Source organism: Diutina rugosa, assembly GCF_008704595.1.
Source record: "Diutina rugosa strain CBS 613 chromosome Unknown scaffold4_size502443, whole genome shotgun sequence".
Lineage (NCBI taxonomy): Eukaryota > Fungi > Ascomycota > Pichiomycetes > Serinales > Debaryomycetaceae > Diutina > Diutina rugosa.
Window position 1 is genome coordinate 1 of NW_022995100.1, and position 19361 is coordinate 19361.

The 19361-nt window shown below is 53.9% G+C and overlaps 13 protein-coding genes across 13 annotated transcripts; 7 read left to right on the forward strand and 6 right to left on the reverse strand. All coding sequences in view use genetic code 12, as the record gives it.

The window, feature by feature from the left end:
* DIURU_001508 (uncharacterized protein) lies at positions 1 to 426 on the forward strand (the record flags this gene model as incomplete). The annotated part of the gene is made up of 1 exon (XM_034154059.1): positions 1 to 426. A coding segment is annotated over one exon (426 nt), but the record flags the coding sequence as incomplete, so codon positions are not given.
* Positions 427 to 1325: 899 nt separating this feature from the next.
* On the forward strand, positions 1326 to 2456 carry DIURU_001509 (2,3-butanediol dehydrogenase; the record flags this gene model as incomplete). The annotated part of the gene is made up of 1 exon (XM_034154060.1): positions 1326 to 2456. The coding sequence occupies one exon, from the start codon at positions 1326 to 1328 to the stop codon at positions 2454 to 2456; it is 1131 nt and encodes a 376-aa protein (XP_034013467.1).
* Positions 2457 to 3140: 684 nt separating this feature from the next.
* On the reverse strand, positions 3141 to 4220 carry DIURU_001510 (uncharacterized protein; the record flags this gene model as incomplete). Its single annotated transcript, XM_034154062.1, has 1 exon — positions 3141 to 4220. One exon carries the CDS (start codon positions 4218 to 4220, stop codon positions 3141 to 3143), a length of 1080 nt encoding a protein of 359 aa, XP_034013468.1.
* Positions 4221 to 4894: 674 nt separating this feature from the next.
* On the forward strand, positions 4895 to 5497 carry PST3 (flavodoxin-like fold family protein; the record flags this gene model as incomplete). Its single annotated transcript, XM_034154063.1, has 1 exon — positions 4895 to 5497. The coding sequence occupies one exon, from the start codon at positions 4895 to 4897 to the stop codon at positions 5495 to 5497; it is 603 nt and encodes a 200-aa protein (XP_034013469.1).
* Positions 5498 to 5678: 181 nt separating this feature from the next.
* DIURU_001512 (uncharacterized protein) lies at positions 5679 to 7286 on the reverse strand (the record flags this gene model as incomplete). The annotated part of the gene is made up of 1 exon (XM_034154064.1): positions 5679 to 7286. One exon carries the CDS (start codon positions 7284 to 7286, stop codon positions 5679 to 5681), a length of 1608 nt encoding a protein of 535 aa, XP_034013470.1.
* A 224-nt stretch (positions 7287 to 7510) lies between these two features.
* PDX3 (pyridoxamine-phosphate oxidase) lies at positions 7511 to 8194 on the forward strand (the record flags this gene model as incomplete). Its single annotated transcript, XM_034154065.1, has 1 exon — positions 7511 to 8194. The coding sequence occupies one exon, from the start codon at positions 7511 to 7513 to the stop codon at positions 8192 to 8194; it is 684 nt and encodes a 227-aa protein (XP_034013471.1).
* Positions 8195 to 9596: 1402 nt separating this feature from the next.
* Positions 9597 to 10262, reverse strand: DIURU_001514 (uncharacterized protein; the record flags this gene model as incomplete). Its single annotated transcript, XM_034154066.1, has 1 exon — positions 9597 to 10262. One exon carries the CDS (start codon positions 10260 to 10262, stop codon positions 9597 to 9599), a length of 666 nt encoding a protein of 221 aa, XP_034013472.1.
* Positions 10263 to 11376: 1114 nt separating this feature from the next.
* On the forward strand, positions 11377 to 11694 carry ACB1 (long-chain fatty acid transporter; the record flags this gene model as incomplete). The annotated part of the gene is made up of 2 exons (XM_034154067.1): positions 11377 to 11379; positions 11461 to 11694. 2 exons carry the CDS (start codon positions 11377 to 11379, stop codon positions 11692 to 11694), a joined length of 237 nt encoding a protein of 78 aa, XP_034013473.1.
* A 51-nt stretch (positions 11695 to 11745) lies between these two features.
* DIURU_001516 (uncharacterized protein) lies at positions 11746 to 12234 on the reverse strand (the record flags this gene model as incomplete). The annotated part of the gene is made up of 1 exon (XM_034154068.1): positions 11746 to 12234. One exon carries the CDS (start codon positions 12232 to 12234, stop codon positions 11746 to 11748), a length of 489 nt encoding a protein of 162 aa, XP_034013474.1.
* A 101-nt stretch (positions 12235 to 12335) lies between these two features.
* REX2 (Rex2p) lies at positions 12336 to 13097 on the forward strand (the record flags this gene model as incomplete). The annotated part of the gene is made up of 1 exon (XM_034154069.1): positions 12336 to 13097. The coding sequence occupies one exon, from the start codon at positions 12336 to 12338 to the stop codon at positions 13095 to 13097; it is 762 nt and encodes a 253-aa protein (XP_034013475.1).
* A 45-nt stretch (positions 13098 to 13142) lies between these two features.
* Positions 13143 to 15566, reverse strand: DIURU_001518 (DNA helicase; the record flags this gene model as incomplete). The annotated part of the gene is made up of 1 exon (XM_034154070.1): positions 13143 to 15566. One exon carries the CDS (start codon positions 15564 to 15566, stop codon positions 13143 to 13145), a length of 2424 nt encoding a protein of 807 aa, XP_034013476.1.
* A 237-nt stretch (positions 15567 to 15803) lies between these two features.
* Positions 15804 to 16382, reverse strand: DIURU_001519 (uncharacterized protein; the record flags this gene model as incomplete). Its single annotated transcript, XM_034154071.1, has 1 exon — positions 15804 to 16382. One exon carries the CDS (start codon positions 16380 to 16382, stop codon positions 15804 to 15806), a length of 579 nt encoding a protein of 192 aa, XP_034013477.1.
* Positions 16383 to 17015: 633 nt separating this feature from the next.
* Positions 17016 to 19235, forward strand: STT3 (dolichyl-diphosphooligosaccharide--protein glycosyltransferase subunit; the record flags this gene model as incomplete). The annotated part of the gene is made up of 1 exon (XM_034154073.1): positions 17016 to 19235. The coding sequence occupies one exon, from the start codon at positions 17016 to 17018 to the stop codon at positions 19233 to 19235; it is 2220 nt and encodes a 739-aa protein (XP_034013478.1).
* Between the last annotated feature and the right edge of the window lie 126 nt (positions 19236 to 19361).

Sequence of the window (19361 nt, forward strand, 5' to 3'; positions counted from 1 at the left end):
TCAGTCGAGGACTCGGTGGACGACGCAGTAGAAGACTCAGTCGAGGATTCAGTGGAGGATTCAGTCGAAGATTCAGTCGAGGATTCAGTCGAAGACTCAGTCGAGGATTCAGTCGAAGACTCAGTCGAGGATTCAGTCGAAGACTCGGTGGACGACTCAGTCGAAGAGTCCGTCGAAGATTCAGTCAAAGAGTCAGTTGAAACATCCGTGGGCAAGTCACTGGTGGGCTCTGTGGTGGGCGCGGTAGTAGGCGCGGTAGTGGGCGCGGTAGTAGGCGCGGTAGTGGGCGCGGTAGTAGGCGCGGTAGTGGGCGCGGTAGTTGGTTTCGTCGATGTAGATGAAGACGAGGTCGGCTTAGGAGCCGCGACGGTCAGAGTACATACCCCACACTTGGCCGGCTTGGGGTTAGGCGGAGCAGCATTATAAACAATCGCGTTATTCAATGGCGCCGAGACACCGGAGAAAATGTGCGNATACAGGTAGAGATTTTTCCTTTGACCATGACTGTAGTAGTGACTGTAGTCAGTGAAGGGGGCTGGGGGTTGTGTTGGTGACAAGTCGCCATGACATCATTGCGAGTGGCGTGTTACCCAGTTAGGCAGCCCTGGGTCTGATACCCGAAACTGAACACTAAACGTTACCAGAGAAAAGAAGAACGAGGGGGCGGTTAAAATGTGGGAAAGCTCGTAGAGGAAGACCCTATGAGGAAAGGCCGTCCAGATAAAAACGATCCGCGTTGCTCTTCCGGGCTAGAGAGGACGATCCACACTAGGGAGTAGTATCCGGCATGGCCGCTCAATGCAAGGTGTCCCGGTTGAATAATAGTTGTTAAAGAAAAAAAACTTAATGGTATGGCCGCGATGAGTTAAATGGGGGCATCCTGCACACAGTATGATCAAACAATATAATTAAAAACATGTCCTAACTTAGGAACCCGCGACTGTATGCAGGCAATTTTGGTTGTTTTTTTGCGCACTCAGTGGCGTGTTCCCCGCCATTGACCCCCATTTTCTCGGGTTTACCCCAGACAGTGAGTGACCCTGCTGGGGCACAAACCCCGAACGGCCACCCGATATCCCCCTTTACCCCACACTGCCCCCATACTTAGAGCCCTTAGTATCGGTGATCCCGACGGATGAACACGCCCGGGTGACACCACTCTTTGTATCAGCTACGGCGCTCTGTGCTATAAAGGCGGCGCCGGCGTTAAGGCTCGTGGCCTAGCATCCTGAATCGACCCACCTTCCTACCGCAATTATAAACCCCCGAACCCACCTTAAACAACATTAGACGACCAATCCTTCATTCACTCAATAATTTTAATTATGAAAGGGGTGGTGTTCTACAACCAGCACGATGTGCGCTACCAGACCGATGTCGCCGAGCCCCAGATCGAGCACCCTACTCAGGTGAAGATCAAGCCGAGATTCTGTGGCATTTGTGGTAGCGACTTACACGAGTATGAGGAAGGCCCTATCTTGTTTCAGTGTCCCCGAAACCCAATCTCCGATAAACCTTACCAGCAGTGTATGGGCCACGAGATGTGCGGCGAGGTGGTCGCCGTGGGTTCGGCGGTCACCGATATCGCTGTCGGCGACCAAGTTGTCGTCGAGGCGACGGCGCTGTGTATTGACCGCGCTCTATTGGAACAGCCAGGCTCCGAGCTCTGTGAGGCCTGCGCCCACGGTAAAACCAACGCCTGCCACCAGATCTCATTTGTCGGTTTAGGATTCATGGGCGGCGGTTTCGCCGAGTACTGTGTCGTCGACCAGTACCACTGTGTCAAGTATGACCCCGACGTGATCCCCAACGACATCGCCGCCCTCGTCGAGCCGTTGCTGGTGGCGTGGCACGCGATTGAAGTGGCTAAGGTTAAGCCGAGCCACCTGGCTTTGGTGCTTGGAGCGGGGCCCATTGGTCTCTGTGTGGTGTTGGCGTTAAAGGCTCAAGGATTACGCCACATCGTGGTGCTGGAACCAGCGCCAGCACGCCGAGCGCTCGCTAACCTGTTTGGGGCTATCGTCTACGACCCGACGCTGGCGGCGCTGGTGGCGGAACTGGACGAGGCGTTGCGCCAGATGAGCGCCGGCGGGTTAGGCTACGACCGGGCCTACGACTGTCTGGGGATCCCCGTCACCTTCAATTGCATGGTCCAGAGTCTCCGTCTGGGCGGCGTCGGCACCAACGTCGCCATCTGGCCTCCGCGCCCCGTGCCGCTCATGGTGATGGACTTGACGCTCCGCGAGCGGTTCATCGTGGGGCTGATGTGCTACACCCGCGCCGACTTTGAGCTGGTGGTGGCGGCGTTTGAGGCGAAGAAGTTCCACCCGGAAGAGGTGAGACAGTTGGTCACGAAAGTGGTGCCGTTGCCAGACACTGTCAGCGGTGGCTTTGACGAGCTATTGAAAAATCGCGCCGCCCACATCAAGATCTTGATTGACAGCGGCAGCGGGTGATTACTAATCGCTATGCCATCCCGGTATTAAACTTCCAGGACAGCATGGCGTTATTGTTGGGCTTAACCGGAGGAGGATGTATAGACGGAGATAACGTTAAAGTGATGATTAACAACTACTAAGGTAGCGTGACTTGAGTAAAGCCTCGTGTCAATCGCTCAATTATTCGAATGGCAGATTGCTTGCAGTAGAGATCATGATCAGTTACTGTAGTGGGAAGGTATAGTCGAGTAGTTCGTGACGGTCCGATAGTGGACGGCCCGATACTGGCCGACTTGATCATCTGATATCATCAGCCCTGACGACAGACACAAAAAGTGCCAGGGCTAGACCGGACAGTATCTGTCATGAACACACGAGTAAGCAATCAATGCATTGCTAGGTCGAGATTTGAGTATTAAAATGATCATCACGATTTGACGATTTGACAATTTTAATCTACCAAATCTTCATAATTGGGCGGGACAATGGGGTTAATACGAAGTTAAAAAGCAACGAAACGACGTCTGAAAAACCTGTCAATATCCTGGTCATCTCGGCTGATATAGATGACAATTAATTCATAGACTACTTTGGTTTTATTTGGCAACCAGCCATGCTATTGCTGGCTCTATTGCTCAAAAATGAAATAAATTGTAGTTGGTTAAAAAACAGGCGATTTTGTTGATTACAATTACATTAATATCACATAATGATACACTTGGAGCACTTAGAGTTCGACTCGGTCTTGGCGGCGGTCTTCTTCTCCGCCTGCTTTTCGCGCTTCTCCAACGCCTCCTTGTTGGCCTTGTCTTCGACCTTTTTAGTCACCTTCAGGTCGTTGGCCACCGCCTGCCCGTCGGCGGGGATGGTGGTTTCCTTTTGGGCGGCACCAGCAGCATTGCCACTTCCGACGCCGTGACCGCCGGTAGCGGCGGCAGACTTAGCCTTACCCTGGTGGTGGGCAGCGGCGGCAGCGCCGGCGCCAGCAGCACCAGCAGCACCAGCAGCACCGGCACCAGCGCCCGAGCCGTCGGTGGACTCAAGCACGCCACGTTGGCGAGTGGGCTCGATGTTGGGCTGGTTAGCAGCGCCGCCGGCGGCGGCCGACTTGTTTTGTTGGTTCGCGGCGGCACCCTTCTTGCCGCCGGCAGCGCCGGCAGCGCCGGAAGTGGCGCCGACAAGCTTCGCCGCCAATTGAGCAAACGACTCCCCCTGGATCCGGGCAATCTTCAATTCGGTGGCGTTAGGCTGTCTCAGCCCGTCGGGCCCGGCGTAGGTACCGGCGCCCCACGGCGAACCCCCGTGGACCTCGTCAAACGAGGTGATTTCCGGGAATGCCTTCGCGTAACCCAAGGGGACATAGGGGAGACCGTGGTGGGCCAAGTACGACAACGCGTTGCGCACAGTGGCTTCCTGACCGCCACCGGGGGTACCGGTGGACACGAAAATCCCCGCGGGCTTACCGTAGAGAGCGCCCTGCGTCCACAAGGCGCCGGTCTGGCCCCAGAACTCGATCCATTGCGCGGGCAAGTTGCCGAATCTGGTGGGGATACCGAACAAGAAGGCGTCGTATTGGGTCAACGTGTCCATCAGGGCGACGGGGATGTCCTTGGGCTTTTCCGGCGCGTGCAAGAGAGCAAGCACTTCCGGCGAGAGCGTTTCGGGCACCTGGTAGAGGTCGACCTGGGAGGCGACCCCCAGGTCAAGCACGCCCTGCTTGACGGCGCGCGCGACCTCGGCGACGTGGCCGTACGTCAGATACTCAATGATGGCGACCTTCATCAGTGGCTAGGGGACAGAGGAGAGGTTCGGGATTGCCGGTGGGGCGACGGCCGGGTTATATGTACTCCACCACCAGCTGCGGTGGGCGCCGACTTTTGCGGCTGGGTGCAGGAAAATATGTAATACGGAATAAAGGTTTAGGTACACGACAACGTACCAGTGGCACCTGGGGCACGCCAACGGCGGCCATGACAGCCGGCAGTGAGTCCGTACCACCCCTAGCCATGGAGAAAGGGTGCCTGGCGGTGGTTTGTGGTGGTTGCGGGTCCGCTTGCTGTTGACCCGACGCCACTTTTTTGCTGGTCGCGTAAGCAGTTTCTAATATTACTCAGGCTCTTATGTGCCCGCTTTAGCCTTACTCATTTTCATCAAAGGGATGCTTGCTGCGGCCACCGCCTCGCCAGAAAATAATCAGCTATCCAGCCTTCCGCGCACCAACAAAAAATGACCGAAAATATACCATGGGCCATAAACGGTGGTGCCATTGTTTCTCACGTGAACTCCACCTGACTCAGCCCAGCCTGGCACCGCGACTTCCGAGGGGTTACGGTTACGCCCCCTGCCGCCTCAAGAGCGCTCATGTAGACCCCCCACGCCCTTCGTATATATAGCCACGCCCACTGCCCTCCCGCCAAAGCCCCAGTCAACTCCACCACCCAATTGACCCCATAAAAATGGCTCCCAAGGTCGCAATCATCGTCTACACCATGTACCACCACATCGCCAAGATGGCCGAGGCCGTCAAGGCCGGCGTCGAGGCCGCGGGCGGCCAGGCGACCATCTTCCAGGTGCCGGAAACGTTGCTGCCGGAAGTGCTCAACTTGTTGCACGCCCCCGACAAGCCCGACTTCCCCGTCGCCACCAAGGAGACGTTGACTCAATACGACGCCTTCTTGTTTGGCATCCCCACCAGATTCGGTAACTACCCCGCCCAGTTCAAGGCATTCTGGGATGCCACCGGCGCGCTCTGGGTGTCAGGTGACTTGTACGGCAAGCCCGCGGGGATCTTCGTGTCCACTGGCACCCCTGGTGGTGGTCAAGAGGCGACGGTGATGAACGCGTTGCTGTGTCTTGTCCACCACGGGATCATCTACATTCCCTTGGGCTACGCTCAGGCCTTCCCGCAAATCACCTCGTTCGATCAAGTCCACGGGGGTTCGCCGTGGGGTGCTGGTACTTTTGCTGGCGCCGATGGCCTGAGACAGCCCACTAAGCTTGAACTTGAGATCGCCCAGATCCAGGGTAAAGAGTTCTACAAGCGCATCCAAAACTTTTGAGTAAAATGCTGTAGTTTCTTTATGTAACCGCTTACTAATGCAATATATCTAATGTCGAACTTTGACTAAACGCTGGCTTAGCCACATTGTCGCGACGCATCTCCAGATTTGATGTCACCCCACTGCCTGGCAACTACCCCATTATTATTATCGTAGAGCTAATTTCAGGTTAAAGACGGGCTTAGTCGACGACAAGGCCAAACGAGAACCCTGTCCCTTCAACGGCAGTGAGTTGCTGCCACCTCAGGGGTTGGGCCTCAGACGTCTTCTTAACACTGGCAAGCGCCTTATCAAGCACTTCTTTCCTCCCCAGGAGCTCCATTAATTGGCAGAATAACGTGTACACGGGAATATCGAGGTCACAGCCAAGCTCAGCGCAGTCCTCATCGCCATCAACGTTAGCTGAAGCCATCTTCTCCAAGAACTGCCTAAGCTCAGGCACATCGTTCTCTGCAACCACTTTCTCCACCACTTTCGCCACCCGGTTAGGTCGGAACCCCAGCAACTGGTGAGGCTTATCCTTCATAAACCGGAGGGCATTGGTCAATTTCAGCGGCGGCACAAAGTTTTGCGTCAACGCCACCAGGTCGTCCAAATTGATGACGGCGTGCCACCACCCCAGCGGCACGTACATGCACTCCCCAGGGAAAGTAACCCCCACCTGGCTCAGCGGTATCTTGAGGGCATCGTTAAAGAACCCCAGAAGCACCCACTCGGCCATACCCACGGGACTAGTGACTTCGCTCTCATCACCGTCAGTGCCCACCCCAGGCGGGACCACGTCCGGTGGAAGCATCACCCACAATTTGCGACCTGTTAGCGCTGTGTTCCACGCCAGCGTGTAGTTGGGATCCTTGTGGAACGTCAGCCCCAGCCGTTGCGGCCCCACGATGAGCCAGGCGTGGTCAGGGCGACAATTACCCTGTTCGCCACTAAATACAGTAAACATATCGTCACTGAAGATCTGGGGAGGCTTGTACTCGTGTATAAGTGTCTTCATCGCCGGCAGGGCGCAGTCAAAGAGGTATAATGGCAGCTCGTCGCGGTTGTTGGCCATGTACTTACAGTAGGTAGCAAGGCTCCACTGGACCATTTCCTGGCGGAACTGGACACTACCAAACCGTTTAAGTAACTCAGTAGCGTCCCAACGCGGCCAGCGGTTGCTATCACTGTTGGTAAGGATGAACGGGGTATCGTGAAGCTCTGAGTTAAACCGAGCACTATCGACGTCATTCTCCAGGAATCGAGCAATTCTACCTGGAGGAAGGTCTCGAAGACACCCTTGGAGCAGGTCTCGGTGGTACACTTCCTCTTCAGCGATGATTTTGGCAAATAAACGAGGGTAGTCGATTTGCGAACACTGGAACGGACGGTACACCACGTCGCTGCATAGCTGGTTATCCTCTAATAAGATGTTAGCCTGGTACTGAGGATCGAGTTGAAGCGCCGTGAGTCGCCACAGCCCCTTCCACTGCGGCTCTTCCTTCTCTCCCGTTTGAGCGACCACCACTTTCTTCCATAATTCTTCATCGTAGCCAAAAGCATACATCATTTTCAGCGTGTGGCTCATCAGGAGCAAATCTTGCTGGTCAAGGTATCCCAATAGGGTCATCACAAGCTCATCGGGCCAGATAGATAGATGGCCAAGTCCATGGCGGCGGTACTGTTCTAGACGCTCGGTATCGGCCATAAGCGCATTCCCTTGAGGCTTGACGTTCAACGGATGAGGCACACTGACACTGAAACACAGCACATGCCGAGGCTTGTCCGGGTACGCCCCACTGGTCATGTCTCTCTGCTAGCGCTTTAGATATAAAGATCACTGTACGTCTCTGTATGTGAGGTCATCTCGTCACGTGACCCATGCGACTCTGGCCCCACCCGTACAGCACGCTTCGATCTCGCGATTGCGGAGGTGACCTGACTCACCCAAGCGTCCCCCAGTTTATTACCACAAAACTCGACCAGGAGGCTTTCCTGTTTATGTCCCGGTTGATCCAAGCGCTCCGTCCCATGTCCCGTGCCCAGACCCCGCTCATTTTCGCTCCCAAAACCTACCAGTACACCAAAGGCCACTTAACTGAGGCCGACGTTGCTGGCGACCCCATTGCCCAGTTCCACGCCTGGTTTGGCGATGCTCAGCAACAGAAGCCTGAAGGTTCTGATTTCATTCCTGAATCAGTGTCATTCTCTACAGCTAGGCTCCCGCTGGGGAGGGTATCGCTGAGAATGGTACTTTTCAAGGAATTGGACCCTAAGGGGTTTATCGTGTACCTGAACTGGGATACACTGAAGAAGAACGCTGATTACGAAACTAATAAGTACGCTGCCTTAACGTTTTTCTGGCCCTACCTTCAGAGACAGGTGAGAGTGGAAGGTTTAATGGAAAAGGTCAATCGCGCTACTACCGAGCGGTACTTCAACACCCGCCCTCGGGGATCAAAGATCGGTGCCTGGACGCTGCCACAGTCGCAAGTGATTGCGCTGAGAGACGAATTGATGGCTCGCGAACACGAATTCGAGGAGAAGTTTAAGGACGTCGAACAAGTGCCGTGTCCCGAGAAGTGGGGCGGGATGAGAATTGTGCCCCTAGAAATCGAGTTCTGGCAAGGCGGCGAGCTGAGGCTCCACGACCGGCTTTCGTTTAGACGGGAAAAGGTCGATGACGAATGGGAAGTGGTGAGATTGGCCCCTTGAAGCCTTTCTCTCACAGTTTAGACCAAAAACTACACGTTTATAGACATCTGTACAGTCACATTAAAACTACAATTGAAGTGTCTTTTCCTATGATGGGTCACACCTGTTGTTTCCCCGCTGACAACCCCTTGTTGGAGTCACAAAATCGCTAGTCTATCTTTAATCGCACGTTCACTTAACCAGCTGGTGGTAGCATGCAAAATTCAAACAGTTCCACAGGCTAAGAATAAAAGCATTTCTGTAATTGGTATTACAGTCTTTCCTAGGCATTGTACTGCACTCCACATTTCGAATTAAACTCACATTCACTCACATTTATGGGGAACACGTTTCTCACAATAACTACACGTCTGTATTTCTATCTCGATCACAAAGTGGGTGATGATCACTCGAATGATGCCAACAAAGGAATAAGGAAAGAGGCTACGATTGCCTGATAAAAGCTATCACGGGTTTCAACCCTTCAATGACTCCTTAGACTATAATACTTATCTGAATAGTACACGTCTATTCCACGCGTACCCGTGTACGCGTTTATCACAAGCCACAACCCGATCAAGCAATGGCAAGCCTCTTTTCTGGCATTTTTTCCCAATCGGGGCCAATGCCGATTATCCAAGTCCACATGTCTCCGCGGTGTTTATCGGTTCAGTGCCACAAACGTAGCTGTGTCTGTGATCGTTTTCCGGTATGTTTAAATCCCTATTTTGATAAGCTTTGTGGGGATGAATCTGGGCTTTGGCCCCCTAAGGCGACCCGTCACGTCGTATTCGTCGTCAATTGGCAGGTGATTGTTGGCTCCGAACAAAGTGGGGAAGCCTGAGAACAATCTTACATTGAGCCATTGTCGACGGGTTGGTATTGAGGAAAAATGTCGTTCGCCCGGGGATAACCTCCGGGGGAAAACGGCACCGAAAACCCCCAGCCGGGTATTGTTTCTGTTACGAGCACACGCCCCTGCTAACTTTACGTTCTTTTGCGTAAGGGAACTACGCCAAGGGCGCTGACAAAGCGTCCGATGGTCCCGCATGTACTAGTGATAATTACTCAACGAATACAGGGTGTAAATCGACGAGGAAGCACCGGCAAGAAACCGGAACAAGTCCCTGTCCCCTCTAGTCCTACCACTAACCGCAAACATCGCCCAAATAGCCGCCAGCGCGTTATATCCGCAAGTTAGCCCGCTCAGCACTGTCAGGGTCATCTACAGCTCTGTGCATGATACCGCTGCATGTCGCACAGGCGCCGGATCGGCACCTACGGCGACCCGACCACACCCTACAGGAGAATCATAGGAAAATGGGCGGCCAAACAGGCCCAAATAAAATTACTCAGTATAACTCTATATACAATGCTTCGTAAACGTCATGACAAATATTAGAAGGGTATCATTGTTGGAAATTTAATGGATTTCCAGCCACAACAGCATCCGCAACTCCAACCGGTCTTCGGGGAGCTTCAGCACGGTGCTGGACGCGTCGTGTTCCGCCTGGTAGTAGCTGTGGGCGTGGCTGATGTCGTAGGACGTGATGTCGAAGTCCTCCAGGTCGATGCTCCAGTCGTCATTGAGCGTCGCCTCAATGAGGAGGACGTCATCGTAGACGCCATTGCCAGTTCCTGAGACGGTAGACGAGCACAACAGCGGCACCGGGGAGAGCTCCCGCGGCGGCGTCAGGAGGGGCAGCTTCTGTGGCAGCTTTGATACCAGTTTCGAGTGGGGTTTGGACACCAGCAGCTTATACGTCAGCAACGAGCGGGAGCGTCGGGGCGGGAGGACCACGGGCATCTGGGTGGTCGGCGGGGTCACCGTCTTCACCAGCCACTCCACCGTCAGCAGTCTGGTAGAGCTAGACGAGGGGACACCGGACCGTTGAGGCAGGCGGGTAAACTGCCGCTTGATCTTGCCCAAGAGGCCACCAGTGGAATTGCGACGTATCAGCCCCAACAAGTTGGTGCGGGGCCGCTTCACTTCCTCCGGCAGGTCGAAGTGGATGGAGTTGTCATAGGGGTTGACGTAGTAGTGCGAGTTCAACAGCGCGTCGTAGCGGAGCTCCCATTCCTTGGGCATGGCGCGGGTATCGGGGTATTGTGTTTTCGATGGTGGGATGGCCAGATTTCTCTGGGGGATGTAGCGGTGTTTATATGCCTATGTCCGCTTCGATCACTTATAACGGCCTGCAACTAATGTCGCATGCACTCGCCTGCGTCATGAGAAATAAAGAAAAAAAAAAAAAAAAGTCCGACGGAAATCGATGGTTCCGACGGCGTTAACCCGGCGGAGGCGCCCCGCTAAAGACGCCACGGATATCTAGGGAAACAACAACGCCTGGGAGGGCCGCCTACCCTTACTAGAAGTGTATTTGGGAGTATGTTGATGGTGGTGGTGCTGACATTTGCTTACAATATCGTCTGCAAATGTCGCGTGCGTGATGGTCTCGGCGTGGTTCCCATTCAGGAGCCGTTCCGAACGCATTACTCAGATGCTGGTCCGCTAGCGATGCTTGACGCGCGGGTTTGACGCTTAGCTCAGCAGCCCAGCACCCCCAAATCGCTCATACCTCGGCACCTACCGCATTAGGCACGGGCCCGGCGCCCACTGGGGGTGCCGACATCCCGTATCCACGCCCGACTCAGTAATCGGCCCCCGTAAACTGAGATACTTCTGGGGACACTACGACCCAGACACAGCCGTTTATTGGGCGTGCATTCGGCCTGTAATCACCTCGCCGACTTTAGGCTCCACCTGTCTCCCCTGGCTTCGTCGTTTAGCCCATGACATAATAGCAATGGGGCAAACATAAAAAGGAATCCGTGATCGTCACCCCCGCTGGTGGTTATCGTGGTGATGCTCGCACCAAACCCCGATCTCGGCGGCGGGCACGCGGGCCATCCTCCGCCCAGACTAGAGTAGTGCCTAGACTACGGTGGTGCCTAAGTCCGCCGCCTCCTATTATTGCCTCTACCACCACCAAATAGGGGTGGCCTGACACTTCACTTACTTCAAATTTTTGGTGTTGGTTTTACCTACTTTGCTCTGCCACCCAAATTTCCCTCACTCTCACTGCCTCACACATTAAGGAACGATCCTTGATGTTGGTGTCCTGCATATAATTGTTGGGGCGGTGGCACTTTTGCCAGCCGCGGTGTCGCTAACCCGCTCCTCCACTAAGCTAACTCTATCAATGGTGTCCGCTGAATTCGAAGCTAAGGTACGTGTACACGAGTCAATTACCACATGAAACAAACCGGTGAAACTAACAGTATAGGCTAAGGCCGTCAACAACTTGCCCACCCGCCCCAACAACGACGAATTGCTCAAGTTGTACGGGTTGTACAAGCAAGCCACCGTCGGCGACAACAACACCGACAAGCCCGGGATCATGGACTTCAAGGGCAAGGCCAAGTGGCAAGCGTGGGAAGACAAGAAGGGCGTGTCGCAAGAACAGGCCGAGGCCGACTACATCGCCCTTGTCGACGAATTGACCGCCAAGTACGCCTAAGTTGAGGGCGAAACTTATGTAGCAGAAAAATGCATGCATTGATTCGACAAATTACAACTGCTTGGGTTTAACCGCCAAGGCCGCGGAGATGCGGCGGGCGTAGTCTAGCATCAACACCAACGGCAACGCCAAGTACGGGACGTAGATCGCCATCAACTTGTACTTTTCGACGTCGCTAAGTCGTCCTTGGTCCCAGTAGATGTAGAAGAGACACACCAACGTCGTGAACGCCGCGTTGAAGCCGTACACCACCATCCACACCCAGTGCTGGCGAGTGGGGCGAGGCATCATGTACACGAAATAGAAGAACAACGGGAGCTGGAACAAAAGCTCAAACGCCCCAAACACCTGGAGCCAGTCGGGACGGTCGATCAACAAGATATCGTTGTTGGTGGCAATGTGGAAGTCGAGTAATTTGAGCGACTGTGACCACTGGTACTCTCGCGGCACCACAAGGTTCAGGTCCATGAATATCGTAATGGGGATGTGGACCAAAAAGTACCACCAGTAAACCTGGTCTCTGCGGTTAACCAACGTCATAGTACCAAACAATTGAGGAAAATTTCGTTTATCTGTCTGTGTTGACGTTTGTGTTGGTAGTCCAAATTTCGGTGCGACGCGGTGCTCGGAGTGTGGGCCAGATGTCTCTGATCGTCAATGTGGCCAAACGGCGACTCAGCGCCTCGGCGACGCAAGCGACGGCGGCTGCAACCAAGCGGACGAAGCCGGTGGGCCACCCCATCGTGTGGATTGACTGCGAAATGACGGGATTGGACGTCTACAACGACCACATCATCGAGATCTGCTGCCTCATCACCGACGGCAATCTCGACCTTCTCGACGAGAAAGGGTACGAGCTGACCGTGTACTACCCGAAGTCGGTGCTTGATCTGATGAACGAGTGGTGTGTTAAACAGCACGGCCAGCTGGGGCTCACGCAAAAGATCCTCGACCACCCCGACCAAACCTTGGAGAAGGTCAACCTGGAGCTCCTCGAGTACGTGAAGACGTACGTGCCCGAACCGAGAACGGCGGTGATGGCCGGTAACTCGATCCACATGGACAAGTTCTTCATGATGCGCGAGTTCAAGCCCGTCGTCGACCACTTGCACTACCGGCTCATCGACGTGCTGCTGATCCTGGAGTTCGGCAAGAGACACAACCCGGAGTTGATGAAGTGCACTCCCCGCAAGCGGACGTTGCACACTGCTCGTTCCGACATTATCGAGCTGATCAACCAGCTCAAGTGGTACAGGGAAAACTACTTGAAGCTGGCTGACGAAACCAAGGAAGTGGTGGCCCAATTTGAGGATGAACAAAAGAAGGAGCGCGCAGAAAAGGAGCAGGCAGAAAAGGAGCTGAATGGGGAGAAGCAACTGGCAGAGAAGGAGGCGTCATCCTAAGGTATTTCTTGTATTTAATCTTGTGGCGAAATGCATGTAATGACTCTAGCGAGGGGCGCGAGAGATTGACCGGCCGGCGAGCTTAGGCCGCACCGGACGCTGGTACACGTAGGTGGGAGCCTTTCCTGGAGCCACGGGGGCGATGTTAGTGTTTTCCGTCATCGACAGACTGCGGCTGGCTTTGCCCGGGGGTGCTTTAGACCCTTTGAATGAGCCGCTGCGGTTCCACCATTGTTGGCGGTTACCTCCCCTTTGTTTTGACCCCACTAACGAGCCAGCGGTGATGAAGCGGTTGTTCTCGATATCCTTATCCAAGCAGAGACTGCGATTATACTCGTGGATGGACTTGACCAATTCGTCGGCGTTTTTGGGAACAGGACACCCGAGCGCAGTGCACAACTGCAGCGGGTCATCCAACGCCTCAATCGTCTCTGAGTAGAACTCGCTCATCAGGTCTAGGAACTGTGACGGGCCACTGGGGTAGCGGTCTCCCTCTTGGCGCTTGGCCCCATAGGCCAGAAGGTAGAGTAATGACTTGGCACGAGTTAACGCAACGTAGAAACACCGCTGCTCTTCGTCTAGCTCTTCGGCGTTGCTGTGGCGAGGGAAACTGCCGTCAACAATCCCCGGAATGAATACCACGGGCCACTCCAATCCTTTGGCCCCGTGGATGGTGGTAATGGTAACTTTAGGCTGTTTTTCATCTTCCTCCGCCATCATGTAGAGGCCAATGCTATCGAGGAACTGGGTGAGGAAATCATCGTCAAAGTCCTCCAAGAGGATGGGATCGGGCTCGAAAACGAGGAACTGCTGCGCCACTTGGTCCCAGTGGCTGCTGATGCGGTCGCGACGTTTAGTCTCTTCCTCTTCCTTATCGTCGTCTTCTTCGGTATCGCTGGGCTCAAGCTTTACCACTGAAGTGATTTTGATATCGTCGTCGTCGTTAGCTTCGTCAACGTTGAAATCACGACGGATTCCCAGCTTGTCCAATACAAACGTGAAGAACTTATGAGGATCAAACTTCTCTTCTTTAAGCATACGTCGAGCTTCCTCAATGAATCGAAACAACGAGTGGAGCTTTTTACTCAATTTATGCGGCAATCTCTGTTCAATTTTCTCGAGCGAAAACAGCGATTGTGATGATGCGGTGGTCATCTGGTCCACCATCAGCTTTATCTGGTCCACCAGCTGTTTGCCGATCCCACGTTTCAACTCAGCCAACGCCAAAAACAGGAGCGGGTCGTCGCGACATATGAGGACGAAATAGTCGATGAGGGCTACCACTTCTGGCCGTTCCCATAACTTCTTGCCGTTGGCCATCTTATACGGAATACGCTGCTTCAGCAACTGGTTCTCAATCTCCCTCACCATGTAATTAAAGCGCACGATGATGGCCACCTGACCGTAAGTGAATAACTTGAGCTTAGAGCACAACGCTTCGATATTGCTGGCGACCCATTTGGCTTCGCAAAACCGATCTCGAGCACACTGAAACACAGGCTTGTACAGGTAGTTCGTCAGCGACTTGAGCACTCGCTTCTCTCGGTTCGACCAGTGAGCACACATCGCCTCCTCGGAGAAGTTCAAAATGCCCTGGGTCGACCGGTAGTTTACCGTCAACCACACCGTAGACACGCCAAGCAGCTGGTAGTGCTCTTTCATCCGCTCAAAGTTTTCGACTCGGGCATTGCGGAACTTATAGATCAGTTGGTCGGGGTCACCGACAATGGACACGTTGTGTCCCAGTGCCAGCTCGTCTCCTCGAGCGAATAAGTATGTGAGTTCAAGCTGAATGTCGTTTGTATCTTGGAACTCGTCCACAAGCACGTGCTTGATGTTTTTGAGATGATTTCTCTGTTTCAACATGCGATAACATTCGACTAAAAGGTCATCATAGTCTAAGTAGCGGTGGGCATCCATCAACGACTGGTACCGTCCGTAGACATTAACTAACGCCTGGTCATCTTGTACTTTCGCCCTGTCAAACTCGGGCGATTCAGGGCCAAAACTCTTCATCTTGGAGATATAGCGACTGTACTCCAGCGGGGTAAATACATGGTCGTCGCTATCTCCACTTTCGTTAGACCGCTTCTTCTTGACAAGACCAAGCTCAGCCATCGCCCTCTTGATCAAAGCTGACCGGTTGCGTTCCAGCACCACACTATACTCCCGGTGTCGCATCAGCCATTTGCGGAGAAACCGCCAACAAAGCGAGTGGAACGTCCCGATCTGGAGCCGATCCACTGCTGCCTGGCCCGTGATTTGAGCTAGTCGCTCCTTCATCTCGTCGGTGGCTCGGCGGGTGAACGTGGTCACAATGATATCTTCAGGCCGGATCCCCTCATCGATGAGATGGGCAACCCGGGCCACGATGACTTTGGTTTTGCCGGTACCGGGTCCAGCAAGAATCTGGAGCCGCCCTTGGGCGGGGGCATACACCGCCTGGGCCTGATGGGTGTTTAGCAGCATCACACAACAGTGCACCCGTAACGCGCTCTCCTTGACGCGTCCAGTGATGAGACGAAAACATTGACTACGAACTCGAACCAAGATCAGAAAAAGTAAGCCCAAACCAAATAAACCATGGTATTCCTCATTAAAAATTCTCCTATGCTATGTACTCTATAATTTTCATCTGGGTCGTGCCTCGCGACCGCACTTGATAAGTCGTAAATTGTATACGTGAGTCAGGGGACCAGCCCTGAGTCACGAACTGTCGTCGTCGGAGCTGTAGCTAAGCTCGCGGATGGTGTGGTGGCGCTGGCGGCGCGAGTGCCAGTTGTAGTTGACGTTATCGGCACACTCAGCCCGAGTGACGGTGCCGTCTTGTAAGAGGGAGGTGTAGGTCTCGTCGAACCACTCGAGTAGCTCGGGCGAGTACTCACAGTACCACTCACACACAGCGCCGACGTAGCGCACGAGCTGGTAGTGGAGCTCGACGTCATTGCCGACGAACAACTCGGGGTACAGCCGGGCCACCTGACTCAAGTTGCCGACACTCATCATCAGGCACACGAGCGCCTTGATCTCGGCGTCGTTGAACCCTAGCTTCACTCCAGCCTCCGCCCAGAGACACTTAAGCTGTCTCACTCCCCGGCCATATAAATTGTCCTGGTCAGTGGGGATCAGCTCGAGCCACCCCAGGTCGATGTAGGGGAGCTTGGGAGCCACCGACTGGATGAGGTACTCTGGCTCCTCGGCGAAGTGCACTTTGCGTTCCCTTTGGGTTGATCTGGGGACGTTGATGATCTTAGCGGTGCCAATCCGGTTGGTGGGAATCTCCATCGTGGAAGTTTAGCGGTCAGTGAGCGAAGAATACCGGCGCTATATAGGTGGCCTTATGTGACTCACCGGTTCCGGCGTATTGGCTGTCACCCTTCTGCATACCCCAGGAAAAAGGAATGACACTTTTTCACTCCGGACTTTCAGGGAATGACACTGACAATACGTTAAAACCTGATTAGTGAGTTAATGACTTTGACTTTAGGCTTACACTTTTTATAATCCCCAAGTTTTGAACTCCTACTCTCCTCATCATTGTTCCTCCCCCATATAAATTTCTTGAATTTGCGGAAACTGTTACCAAGTGCAGAGAGGTACTCCGAAAGACCTATCGCCGAACGCCACCGAAATCCGAGGAAAAAAACCACTCACCGACGTCGTCGACAAGCAATCATCACTCTAGGATACGTGTATGAGTCGGAACCCCGCCAGCCCCCGTGACTCACCGTAGGACTCACATCTCGCCCCTTATTTGTCCCATTTTTCACCCCTCCTTGCCTCAAACCCCTGACTATCCCTTGCGCACCATAGCCTCAAGTTCGACTCCCGACAATGCCACGCGCTCAGGCAGGCGCGCTAATTAGCGCTACCACCGGGACACATTTTTCACACGTCAACATAAGCTCTCGGTGAACAATGGCGAAGTCTAGTGCCACCATTGCCGGAGTGAAGGTCGACACCATCCGCCTCCTCCTCCGGGCGATCATCTTCATATCAATTGCCGGGGCGGCAGTGCTGCTGCGGTTGTTCTCGGTGATCCGCTTCGAGCTGATCATCCACGAGTTCGACCCCTGGTTCAACTTCCGCGCCACCAAGTACTTGGTCACCCACTCCTTCTACGAGTTCCTCAATTGGTTCGATGACCGCACCTGGTACCCGCTCGGGCGGGTCACTGGGGGGACGCTCTACCCGGGGCTCATGGTGACCCTGGGCGCCATCTGGCACGCGTTGCGCAACTGGTTTGCCCTCCCCATCGATATCCGTAACATCTGCGTGATGTTAGCCCCCGCTTTCTCCGGTTTGACTGCCATTTTCACCTACTTGTTCACTAAGGAGATGAAGGACTCTAACGCTGGTTTGCTCGCCGCTATCTTTATGGGCATTGCCCCTGGTTACATTTCGCGGTCGGTAGCCGGTTCCTACGATAACGAAGCCATCGCCATCACTTTATTGATGGCGACGTTCTACTTCTGGATCAAAGCGCTTAAGCTTGGTTCCATCCTCTACGGGACGATCACCGCGTTATTCTACTTCTACATGGTATCGGCATGGGGTGGTTACGTGTTCATCACTAACCTCATTCCCTTACACGTGTTTGTCCTCATCTTGATGGGCAGATACACGTGGAAGGTGTACTCGGCCTATACCACCTGGTACGCCCTCGGGACGTTGGCGTCGATGCAGATCCCCTTCGTCGGGTTCTTGCCTATCCGCTCCAACGACCACATGGCGGCATTCGGCGTGTTTGGCCTCGTGCAATTAGTGGCGTTTGGCGACTACGTGCGGTCGAACATCAACACCAAGCAGTTCAAGACGTTCTTGACGGTATCGGTAGTGGCTGTTGTCTTGATGGGGATCTTAGGGTTGGTGGCCCTCACCGCCGCTGGCCTCATCGCCCCCTGGACCGGTCGTTTCTACTCGTTGTGGGACACCAACTACGCCAAGATCCACATCCCCATTATCGCGTCGGTGTCGGAACACCAGCCCACAGCGTGGCCGGCGTTCTTCTTTGACACCTCGATGCTCATCTGGTTGTTCCCCGCTGGTCTCTACTTGTGCTTCCAGGAACTTAAGGACGAACACGTGTTTGTCATCATCTACGGGGTGTTGTGCTCGTACTTCGCCGGGGTGATGGTGCGGTTGATGTTGACGTTGACCCCCGTGATCTGCGTGTCGGCTGCTATCGCTCTTTCCAAGTTGTTTGACGTGTACTTGAACGTGGTCGAACTTTTCACTGAGGAAGTGGAAGTCGAAGAAAAGTCGTCAAAGAAAACTACTAAGCAACGTGGGTTCCCATTGTTCCTGTTATTGGCTAAGGCGGTGGTGCTTTTGTCGTTTGGCTTTTACTTGTTCTACTTCGTGTTGCACTGCACCTGGGTCACCTCCAACGCCTACTCGTCGCCGTCGGTGGTGCTTGCGCTGAGAAATCCCGATGGCTCTCAACAAATCATCGATGACTACCGTGAAGCCTACTACTGGCTCCGCATGAACACCCCTGAAGACGCTAAAGTGATGGCGTGGTGGGATTACGGGTACCAGATCGGGGGGATGGCCGACCGTACCACTTTGGTCGACAACAACACCTGGAACAACACCCACATTGCCACCGTGGGTAAGGCAATGTGCTCCAGTGAAGAAAAGGCCTACGAGATTTTGCGCCAGCACGACGTCGACTACGTGTTGGTGATTTTCGGCGGGCTTTTGGGCTACTCAGGGGACGACATGAACAAGTTCCTCTGGATGGTGAGAATCTCCGAGGGTATCTGGCCTGAGGAAGTGAGCGAGCGGTCGTTCTTCTCGCAAAGAGGGGAATATAAGGTTGACGGCGAGGCGTCGCCGACGATGAAGGATTCGCTTATGTACAAGATGTCGTACTACCGCTTCAATGAGTTATTTGGCGGCGACGGCACCGATAGAGTGCGGGGCCAAACTATCCCCGCTAAGAACGCCCCCGAATTGTCGACTTTGGAAGAGGCATTCACCTCGCAAAACTGGATCGTGAGAATCTACAAGGTGAAGGACTTGGACAACGTCGGGCGTGACTTGAAGCAGGCGGCGGCGTTTGAGCTGGGCAAGAAGCTGGCGAAGAAGCGCGGCGTTAAGCGGCCCAATCTCGATATCCGTTTGGATTATTAAGCACAGGATGATGCATCGAGGAATAATTTTTTTTGCGATTTTAACTACATAGAGAGAATACACAAATTCATTCAATTGGTAAAAGATTTTGAGTTAGAAATTAATCAGTCGATGAACTTAATTCTG